Here is an 11560-nt window from a genome sequence, read left to right on the forward strand (position 1 = left end):
ATATTCACAGTAAAGGAGCTGAAATCACAGAACAAGACTTTATTGTTTTGAGTCTCCTTGTCGCTGAAGGTTGTCCTGCTGCATTCCTTAGCCGTTAGCCGTTAGCTGTTATCAGGCCAGGAGCTGTGGAGGCCCCGGGGCCCCGCTGCCATGTATGGCCTCGACCCGGCGGCCGGACGATAACAGCAGCACATTGAGATGTTAAATTTAGAGACGTTATCGGCAGCAGCTCTCCTCTGCTGCTCAGTCTGCTGCTGCTGCTGCTCAGGTGAGTCTGATTTCCTGGTCCTGGTCCAGGTTTGGTCCCGTTTATTTCACTTTCTCCACTGGGGATCATCTAAAGTCCTGCAGCTCTGAGGAAACAGAACGTCACGAAGGAGGAGAGAGAACGATGGAGATGTCTTCTGGCAGCAGGACTTTACCCAAATCAGCTAGAAATCAGGTTAAAATGAGAAAATCTTATCTAAAATGACTGAATTTTGTCTAAAATGACTCAAAAACGGTCTAAGATTGGTCAAAACGTACTAAAAAGGTCAAAATTTTGTCAAAAAAATGTCTCAAATGATGTCAGATTTGTCTAAAATTTGAAAAAAAAAACATCCAAAATGATTAATAGACGTCCAAACTTAAGAAAAAGCAAGAAACAAAACAGAAAGAATGGAGATGAAACCCAGAGCAGAGTTTTTAACTTCTGTGTTGTGTGTCTATTTCTGTCTTTTTGTGTCTCTTTGTGTCTTTTGTCATTTTGTGGATGTCTTATGATCCAACGCTCTAAAGAACGGAGGCTCTACATATTATAGACATTTAGTTATTTACAAGTTTTCTCTCTTTAAAAGTTATCAAAGCGTCTCCATTTATCAACCAGAAACGGTGAAAACAGAAGAATCTTCAGGTTTCCTATGTCCTGCTGGTCCTTGAACGTCTCACATGTTCCTCAAGGTTCAGACAGAAAATGAACCAAATCTGAGCTTCAAATTAATATTTCATCAGATGCACTTTAATCTACTGGAGCTGATGTTGTCTCTTCATAGTTCAGGAGGTTCTCAGTCATCAGGTCCTGGTGATGGTTGGAGCTTCAGGAAAAACCAAGTGGAGGTTCTGGAAGACGCTTCTGTCATTGTGTCATTGCTATTGTGTTTTTGTTGTTTTTTTTTGCTTAGTTGTTCAGTTTTTGTTTTTATGTCGTTGTATTTTGTTGTTGTTGTGTTGTGCTGTTGTTGTTGATGTGTTGTTATTGTTGTGTTTTTTGTTTGTTTTTTGTTTTGTTGTGTTGTTGCTGTTGTGTTTTTTGTTTAGTTGTGTTGTGTTTATGTTGTTGGTTGTTTCGTTGTGTTTTTGTTTGTTTTGTGATTAGTTTTGTTGTCGTGTTTATGTTGTTTTTTGTTTAGCAGTGTTGTTGTTTTTTTGTGTTGTTTAGCTGTGTTTTTGTTCTTTGATTAGTTGTGTTGTTGTTGTGTTGTTGTGTTTTGTTGTTGTTGTCTGTTTGTTGTGTTGTGTTTATGTTGTTGTTTGTTTTTTCATTAGTTGTTGTTGTTGCTGTGTTGTCTTTGTTGTTGTCATTGTTGTGTTGTTGTGTTTATGTTCTTGTTTGTTTTTTCATTAGTTGTGTTGTTGTGTTTTGTTGTTGTGTTGTTGTTGCTGTTGCTGTGTTGTTTTGTTGTTGTGTTGCTGTTGTTGTTGGTGTATTGTTGTTTTGTTGTTGCTGCTGTGTTGTTTTTGTTGTTGTTGTGTTGTTGTTGGTCTGTTGTTGTTGGTGTATTGTTGTGTTTTGTTGTTGCGTTGTTGTGTTTTGTTGTTGTGTTGTGCTGTTCTTGTTGTTGATTTGTTGTTGATGTGTTGTTGACCTGTTGTTGTTGTTGTTGTTGTTAGTGTATTGTTTTTTATTATTGTTGTTGTTGTTGTTGTGTTGTTGTTTGTTGTTGCTGTTGTGTTGTGCTGTTGTTGATGATGTGTTGTTGTTGTTGTGTTGTGCTGCTACTTTTGATAGAAATATCCTCTGAGCATCTTTATGATGGATGATGTTGATCTTCAGGTCCTGACAGGATTAAAGATCCTGACAGGGTTAAAGAATGCTGAGCGAAAATCCAATAGGATAAATAGGATCCTTCCATAACTCCTAGCGCCATCTAGATGTTGCAGGAGGTACTGCAGCCCCAGACTGATGCATCATCCTGGTGGTCCGGCAGGTCCTACTGTGGTCCTACTGTGGTCCTACTGTGGTCCTACTATGGTCCTACTATAGTCCTACTATGGTCCTATTATGGTCCTACTATGGTCCTACCATGGCCCTCAGGCGGCTCAGCACCTCTAGAAGGACTTCACGACCTCAGATGTCAGAGCTACCGGTCTGTAGTCATGATGATGATGATGATGATGATGATGATGATGGTGATGCAGATCTTCCTCTCCCTCCAGTCCGTCCCTCCAGTGTTTCCGTTCTCAGGCAGCAGCTCTCTCTCCTCTCTGTTCTCTCGTCTCTCTGGCTTCAGTCAGTGTTTGTTCTGCGACATGACAACTCTACTAGTGGTTCTGCTCTGATAGATCCTCGTCTGTGTTCCTCTGTGTTCCTCTGGGTTATGGTAGGTTCTGTTCTGTTCTGATAGATCCTCATCTGTGTTCCTCTGGGTTACAGTAGGTTTTGTTCTGTTCTGATAGATCCTCATCTGTGTTCCTCTAGGTTCCTCTGGGTTCTGTTCTGTTTTCTGTCAGCAGGGAGACGGACTCTCTAGAGGAAGTTTTAAATCAGATGAAAATGTGTGTTTGTTCAGATGTCAGGTTCTATTGGAACGACACAGAAGAGACTAAAATCACTGCGTGGAACCCATCAGAACCCAAGTTTAGATTGAAACATGTCTGTTTGACCATCGATAGATTATTGATCTCCTGTTTGAGAAGTTTATTAAGAACCACCTAATTGATTGGATCATTGATGATCAAACCTGTTTAACTGATCAGAACCAGAGAACTGGTCCAGTGGGAGTGTGGAGGGAAATCCTGTTCATCTCTGAGCAGCAGAACCACACAGAACAGGATAGAACCAAACAGAACAGAACAGAATAGAATAGAACAGAATAGAATAGAATGGAATAGAACCGACTCCACAGAGTTCTGTTCTGTTTTATTGATGTCATTCCACTGCTGCTTTCAGACTCACAGATTCTTTGTGCTGCTCGATTCCACACCAGTTTATACTGGTTTACACTGCATTTATACTGGTTTACACTGCATTTATACTGGTTTACACTGGTTTTAGACTGGCTATAGACTGGTTTAAGACTGTTTTCTATATTTTTGTTGGACTGGTTTTGGACTTTGTTTTTAAACTGGTTTTAAACTGGTTTTAGACTCCTGTTAGACTGCTTTTAGACTGGTTTTAGACTCCTTTTAGACTGGCTTAAGACAGGATTTTATATTTTTCCTTAGATTGGTTTTGGACTTTGTTTGTAAACTGGTTTTAAAATGGTTTTAGTCTGGATTAAGACTTTATTTTGGACTACAATTAGACTCCTTTTAGACAGTTTTTGACTGCCTTTACACTGGTTTGGGACAGTTTTTTTTTTTTAAAACTGATTTTAGACTATTTTTAGACTGGTTTTAGATAGGTTCTAGTTTTAGACTGGTTTGAGACTACTTTTAGACTGGTTTTAGACTACTTTTAGACTGATTTTAGACAGATTTTAGACTACTTTTAGACTGGTTTTAGACTGGTTTAGGAGTAGTTTGAGGTGGCTCACTGGTTTTGAAGTGGTTTAAAATAGTCTGGATTCAGACTCCGTGGTAGACTGGTATTGGGTTTACTCTGGACTGGTTGTGAACTGGTCTTTAGCTGATTTTCAACTGGTTTTGGACAGATGGGTCAAATGGCGCCATCCCTCCTCAGTTAGAACAGTAAAGGTTCTCACTGGAACCAAAAATGGTTCTTTACACAAACATTTAGAGTTCCATGAAGGTTCTTTAAGGAACCAGTTTGACAAATGTTCTTTAAAAACCCAACAGAACCATCAAATCATCATCATAAATACTGCTCCAAAGATCTGTAGCAAGAAAAGGTTCTTTTAGGAACCTTTTTCTAGATAGTTTTTCTGACTGCTTTGGGTTTTTAGTGAGTTTTTGGAGAACGTAAAGTTAGAACTTTGTGTCATCAGTTTGAACAGCAGTTTCTTCAGTGTCTTCCAGTCTTTGATTCTTTTTTGTGTCTTTGCGGCCTATTTGTATTTATTTATTTATTTGTGCTCATTGTGTGTCTCTTTTGATTAGTTTGTGTCTCTTTGTGGTTGTTTTACGTCTACTAGACCTTCTGTGTGTCTCTGTGGTGGTTTTATCTGTTTGTATTGAATCAGTTTGTGTTCATTGTGTCTCTTTGTGTTCATTGTGTGTCTCTTTGTGTTCGTTTGTGTCTCCTTCTGCTCATTTTGTGTGTCTTTGTGGTGGTTTGTCCCTGTTGCTGTTTTGTGTCTCTGCTACAGTTTTATCAGTTTGACATGGTGTCAGTTAGTTTGGGCTCCCAGTAAACGTTGAGTAAACGTTGAGTAAACAGTGAGTAAATGGTGAATCCGTCAGGCCCAGCAGCGTCAGGTTGGACCAGTCCAAAGCTGTGAGAACTTGAGGGAGTTTCCAGGTGGTCTGCTCCTCCAGAAACAATAGATTGATCCTGATGTAGGACTTCAGTCTTCAGGACAGAAACTCCTGAGATCGATGAAGTCCACCAGAACACCTGTTTTTGACTAGTTTTACAGTGGGTTTTAAACTGGTTTTAGGCTGGTTTGGGAATAATTTGAATTTTCTTGCTGGTTTTTAAGCGGCTAAAAATAGTCTGGATTCAGACTTGAGACAGTAGTTTAGTAGACAGTTTAGTTATGGATTTACTCTGGACAGAAAGATTGGTTTTAGACTGCTTTAAGACCAGTTTCACAGTGGTTTAAGACTGGTTTTTATATGCAACTTAGACTTGTTTTGGACTTTGTTTTTAAACTGGTTTTAAAATGGTTTTAGGCTGGAGTTGGATTTTGTTTTGGACTAGACTTGGACTCCTTTTAGACTAGTTTTAGACTGGCTTTAGGCTGGTTTGGGAATAGTTTGAGTGTTGTTGCTGGTATTGAAGTGGTTTAAAATAGTCTGGATTCAGACTTAAAACTAGTATTGGGTTTACTCTGGACAGAAACTCCTGAGACCGATGAGGTCCACCAGAACATCTGCAGAACAAAGATGTTCAAGCTTTCACTCAAATATCAAATCTATAATGAAGAATTGCCAATGGAAGGTTCCATGTTCTGCTTTAAATAATAATAATAATAATAATAATAATAATAATAATAATAATAAATTTTATTTATAAAGCGCTTTTCCAATAACTCAAAGACGCTGTACATAAAATACAATAAGATAAAACAAAACAGTTAATTAAAATCAATAAATAGTAAAACAAGTTCAAGATAAAATACAGAATCACTTAAGGAAAGCAGATCTAAAAAGGTGAGTCTTTAAAGGGGATTTAAACGTGGTGAGGTTGGTGCAGTCACGGAGGGCATGGGGGAGTGAGTTCCAGAGTGTGGGGGCAGCAATGGCGAAGGCTCTGTCCCCCCAGTGTCGCCGGCTGGTCCTGTGCGGGATGGAAAGGAGGTTTGTGTGGGAGGAGCGGAGATTCCTGGGGGGGTGTAGGGGAGGAGCAAATCGGTAAGGTAAGAGGGGGCAAGATTATGGATGGACTTGAAGGTGAGGAGAAGCAGTTTGTACTGGATGCAGTGTGAAATGGGGAGCCAATGGAGGTTCTGCAGGACGGGGGTGATATGGTCATGAGAACAGGTTCGGGTGAGGAGTCGGGCAGCAGAGTTTTGAATGTGTTGAAGTTTATTGAGGACTTTGGAGGTGGAGCCGAAGAGAATGCTATTGCAGTAGTCAAGGCGGGAAGTGACGAAGGCATGAATGAGGGTTTCAGCGGCTGAGAAGGAGAGGAAGGGGCGGAGACGGGCGATGTTGCGGAGATGGAAATAGGCAGTTTTGGTGATCTGATTAATGTGGGGTTCAAAGGTAAGGTTGCTGTCAAATATCACACCGAGGTTGCGGATGTGAGCGGAAGGAGATAGGGTGGTGTTATCAATGGTAATGCGGGAGTGGGGAAATGGTGTGAGTGATTTAGGTCCAATAAAGATGAGATCAGTCTTGTCGCAGTTTAACAGGAGAAAATTTTTCCTCATCCAGGATTTAATGTCGGCCAAGCAGCGACGGTGGTGTTGGTGGAGATGTAGAGTTGGATATCGTCGGCGTAGCAATGGAAGTGTAGGTTGTGGCGGCGGATGATGTTGCCGAGGGGGAGGAGGTACAGGATAAAGAGGAGGGGGCCAAGGACTGATCCTTGAGGGACACCATGGGACAGGGGGGCGGTGGCGGATGTGCAGTTGTTGACCTTGATGAATTGTTGTCGATTTGTGAGATATGATGTGAACCAGGTGAGGGCAGTGCCGGTGATGTTAATGGAGGATTGAAGGCGGGACAGGAGGATGGAGTGATTGATTGTGTCAAATGCTGCAGAGAGGTCGAGAAGAATGAGGATGGTGACTTGTCCAGAGTCTGAGGAGAGGAGGAGATCGTTGGTGACCTTGAGGAGAGCAGTTTCAGTGCTGTGATGAGAGCGGAATCCGGATTGAAAGGTTTCATACAGGTTGTTGGAGGTGAGATGAGTTTTCAACTGGGCAGCGATGACACGTTCTAATGTTTTGGATATGAAGGGGAGGTTGGAGATGGGCCGGAAGTTGTGAGGGGAGGTTGGATCCAAACCAGGTTTTTTGAGGATGGGGGAGACAGAGGCGAGCTTGAGGGGTGAGGGGACACAGCCTGTACTGAGGGAAGTGTTGATGATGTTAGAGATGAGGGGGCAGATAACAGGGAGGCAGTTTTTAAGGAGGGCAGTGGGGATGGGGTCCAGGCAGGATGTGGAGTTTTTAGTTCCAGTGATGAATTTGGGCAGGTCCAGGGGGGAAACGGGTGAGAAGTGGGCAAGGGGGGGAAAGTTCAGAGGGTTTGGTGGAGGAGAGGGGGGATCAAGTGAAGTGGGAGAGGTGACAAGGCTGCTGTGGATGGAGATGATTTTGTTATGGAAGAAAGAGAGGAATAGGTTGCACTTGTCGGTGGTGAACGAGTTTGAGACGGTATCCGGGGGGGCAAGGAGTTTATTGACAGTTGAGAAGAGGGACTTGGGGTTGTTGGAGCTGGTATTGATCAGGTCAGAGTAGAAAGTGGACCGTGCAGATTTCAGGGCGTCTTTGTATTGTTGGAGGAAGTCGGAGTAGGCTTGGCGGTGTACTGTCAGGTTTGTTTTCTTGACAAGACGTTCCAGCTGTCGTTTATGGGCTTTCATGAGGTGGAGTTCGGGGGTGTACCATGGAGCAGAGTGGGAGAAAGTGACTAATTTGGATTTGAGGGGAGCAAGCTGATCAAGACAGGAAGAGAGAGTATGATTGTAGTGGTTGATGAGGTCAGTGGGGTTATTGATTGATGGGGGAGGGGAGACGGACAATGCAGTGGTCAGTGAGGCAGAGAATACAGAGGGGGAGAGTGATTTGGTGTTTCTAAAAAAGATTGTCCGTTTTTCCTTGGGCAGGGGGGTGGGGAGGCTGATGTCCATAGTTATTGCTAGGTGGTCAGAGATGGAGAGATGACAGCTGGAGATATTTAGGACTGTAAGACCAGAGGAGCAAACCAGATCGAGGATGTGTCCATGGTTGTGGGTGGGGAAATTGACATGCTGGGTGAGGTTGAGTGATTGTAGGAGGTCTAGGAAGTCAGAGGCAGATTTACTGTGAAGGTTGTCCATGTGAAAGTTGAAGTCACCAAGGATGAGGACTGAGGGAGAAAAGTGGGAAAAGTCAGGGAGGAATGAGGGGTTTGGTTTAGGTGGGCAGTAAATGATAGCAGTGACCATTGGGGTGGGACCGGGTAATTTAAAAACAAGGTGTTCAAAGGAGGGGGGGGCAGGGATGGAAAGTGGGATGGTTGTGAAGACCTGTTTGTGGATGACTGCGATACCACCTCCTCGACCTTCTGGGCGGGGTGAGTTGAGGTACGTGTATCCGGAGGGTGTGGCTTGGTTGAGTGGGTAGAAGTCCAGTGGTTTGTGCCATGTTTCAGTTAGACAGAGGAAGTCCAGTTTATTGTCTTGTGTTTAAAGAGACAAAAGGCTTCAATGTCTTGTTACCAAATTTTGATCCATCAAGGAAATGGGCCCATTTTTCTTTTCCCTACAGTCCATTAACACTGAAGATAAACAGTAATCTGGGTACTAAAGTATGTTCTGTTCTGGTGAAGAACCGCTCTAACAGGAAGTCCTCTAACCCTCGTCCTCTGTGAACCAGAGTCAGTTTGTTGCAGGTTCTCATGTTCTGCTCTGTGTGTTGCAGGTTTGAAGGGTCACCATGATCTCCAGGTTCTCCACCTATCAGCTGCTTCTCCTGCTGACCGTCTTCTCCTCAGAGTTTCCACATCCAGCAGCAGGAAGTTCCAACACCACGCTGACCAACCGCACCAAATGTGGCGGCAGCACCGACTGTATCGAGGGCGTCATCCTGCCAGTGTGGAAACCCGACAACCCGGGCTTCACCGACCGCCTCGCCAGAGCCACCATCTACTTTGTGGGGCTGGTGTACATGTTCCTGGGTGTCTCCATCATCGCCGACCGCTTCATGGCGTCCATCGAGGTCATCACGTCGCAGGAGAGGCGGATCACCATCAAGAAGCCAAACGGGGAGAAGGTCACCACGATGGTGCGCATCTGGAACGAGACGGTGTCCAACCTGACCCTGATGGCACTGGGTTCGTCCGCCCCGGAAATCCTCCTGTCGGTCGTGGAAGTCTGCGGTCACAACTTCAACGCCGGGGAGCTTGGTCCCAACACCATCGTAGGAAGCGCCGCCTTCAACATGTTCGTCATCATCGGCCTCTGCGTGTCCGTCATCCCTGAAGGAGAGACCCGGAAGGTGAAGCACCTGCGGGTGTTCTTCATCACCGCCACCTGGAGCGTCTTCGCCTACATCTGGCTCTACCTGATCCTCGCCGTCATCTCTCCGGGGGTCGTTCAGATATGGGAGGGGCTTCTCACGCTCTTCTTCTTCCCGCTTTGCGTTGGATTTGCTTATGTGGCCGACCGCAGGCTGCTCTTCTACAAGTACATGTACAAGCGATACAGAGCAGGGAAGCAGAAGGGAATGATCATCGAAACCGAGGGGGAGCCGGAGCTGCCCTCAAAGGTTGACATCGAAATGGATGGTAAAATGCTCAATTCTCACGGCGAGGAATTCTTGGACGGGGAGGCGGGGTTTGAGGAGAAGGAGCTGGACGAGGAAGAGTCCCGCAGAGAGGTGGCCCAGATCCTGAAGGAGCTAAAGCAGAAGCATCCAGAGAAGGAGATGGAGCAGCTGATGGAGCTTGCCAACTACCAGGTTTTAACGCAGCAGCAGAAGAGTCGGGCTTTCTATCGCTGCCAGGCCACCAGGATCATGACCGGAGCTGGAAACGTCCTGAAGAAACACGCCGCAGACCAGGCCAAGAGAGCCACGCAGCTCGACCTGAGCTCCGAGGTGTCGGCCAATGACTTCTCCTCCAAGGTGTTCTTCGACCCCGGGACCTACCAGTGTCTGGAGAACTGTGGCAGTGTGTTGCTGAACGTGGTTCGTCGCGGCGGAGATCTGACCAGCACCGTCGCCGTGGATTACCGGACTCAAGATGGCACTGCCAACGCCGGCTCAGACTACCAGTTCACCGAGGGGACTGTGGTGTTCAAACCCGGCGAGACCGAGAAGGAGATCTGCATCGACATCATCGATGATGACATCTTTGAGGAGGACGAGCACTTCCTGGTTCACCTCAGCAATGTGAAGGTCGTGTCGGAGGACCAGCGGGCCAACCACGTGGACACCCTGGCAGGTCTGGGTTTGCCGTGCACGGCCACCGTCACCATCTTCGACGACGACCACGCTGGCATCTTCACGTTCGAGGAGCCAGTGGTGAGGGTGAGCGAGAGCGTCGGGGTGATGGAGGTGAAGGTGGTGAGGACCTCTGGAGCTCGAGGCGTGGTGGTGGTGCCATACAAGACCATGGAGGGGACGGCTAAAGGAGGCGGCGAGGACTTTGAGGACACACATGGAGTCCTGGAGTTTGAGAACGATGAGATCTTGTAAGTAGAACCTTCATAAAACTCCGATCGCTCTGCAAGACAGTTTGGGTTTCAGTCTTTTTATTTTAAATCACAGATGACGATACAGCAGATCCAGCAGAACCAGAACCTCCCGTATTCTGGTTCTGGTTCTCCTGGACTGACTCAGCTGAGACCAAAACATTCAGAGAGTTTCAGGTTGAACTGCAAGCAGGGTTTCCTCAGAGATACTGAGAGGAAAACCAATGAAATAAACACAGCAGAAACAGAACAGAGGATCTAGTTGCTGGAGATCCATCCAGCATGGAGAAACATCTACAGATGATGAGCAGAGTAGAGAGCAGACATGGAGATAGAAAAACATCTACAGGATGATGAGATAAAACCACCACCAAAGAGATGAAAAAAGCAAAAATACCACAATGAAATAAATGTGGCATGGCTCAGAAACAGTGAACAGAGGAGCAGAGAGGAAGTTTTCAGAGGCTGTGAACATGGAATTAATTTTCAAAAAGACACAAAACAGCACAGAAAACAACAAAAACAAGACACAAAACAACAAAAATAAGACACAAAATGAGACAAAACAACAAATACGAGACACAAAACGACAAAAATCAGACACAAAACGAAAAAACCAAGACACAAAATGAGACTCAAAATGACAAAAAAGAAACTCAAAATGTCAAAAAGAAGACACAAAATGGCAAAATGAGACATAAAACAACAAAAATGAGACACAAAATGACCAAAACGAAACACAAAAAGACAAAAATGAGACACAGTGACCAAAACAAAAGAAATATGCTTAATTAGACACATTAATTTGATGCAGCTAAATTCTAACAGCAGTTTTTATAAAATGCGATTAAAAACTGAAACACTTCACCAGCTGCTGTAGAAATATTTTCACTTCATGAGAATATTAATGACACATATTTAAATTCTTTCCTCTGATGCTTTAAATTCAGATTCTTTTTCCTTGATTTCTGAAATCTCTGAACAATCCAGAATATTAACGAGCTGTTAAACAGTGAATAAATTCACCTAAACTAGTGTCTGCTGCTGCTCGTCTGTCGCTTGCTCGCTGTGTCGACCTCTAAATTCGTGTTTGTGACGTTGAGGAACAGTCGAAGTGACTCCTCAGTTCCTGCTTCCAGTTTTGGCTGAAGACGTTTGGATGTCCTCCGTCCAGATAAACATGTGGCTGCTCTTCCTTATTAGGCCCTCTGGTGTTGGTTCTGCTCAGCATCGGCCCATAAAGCCGGTTAGTGTCGCTGCTGGAAGGACGCCACGTTTATCTGATCTACTGCTTACTGCTGCAGTAACGTCTGGAGACTTTAGATCCTCACCAACAGCAGCCGCCAGCCTCCAGAGATCATATATTATATTATATTATATTATATTATATTATAT

The 11560-nt window shown here is 44.6% G+C and overlaps 1 protein-coding gene across 6 annotated transcripts in view; it reads left to right on the forward strand.

Moving 5' to 3' along the window:
* The first annotated feature begins 249 nt into the window (after window positions 1-249).
* LOC111583307 (sodium/calcium exchanger 1-like) overlaps window positions 250-11560 on the forward strand; it is a 22780-nt gene continuing 11469 nt past the window's right edge. For 4 of the 6 annotated variants that reach the window (XM_035958181.2, XM_035958182.2, XM_035958183.2 and 1 more), the window contains exons 1-2: window positions 2428-2579; window positions 8394-10165. In XM_035958181.2, coding sequence (XP_035814074.1) covers window positions 8409-10165 — 1757 coding nt within the window. In that variant the 5' untranslated portion in view covers window positions 2428-2579; window positions 8394-8408. Of the gene's footprint in view, window positions 269-298; window positions 443-2427; window positions 2580-8393; window positions 10166-11560 lie in introns of those variants that run through there. The other 2 variants (XM_023292326.3, XM_023292325.3) reach the window with 2 other exon arrangements.

This window comes from Amphiprion ocellaris, chromosome 4 (assembly GCF_022539595.1).
Source record: "Amphiprion ocellaris isolate individual 3 ecotype Okinawa chromosome 4, ASM2253959v1, whole genome shotgun sequence".
NCBI lineage: Eukaryota > Metazoa > Chordata > Actinopteri > Pomacentridae > Amphiprion > Amphiprion ocellaris.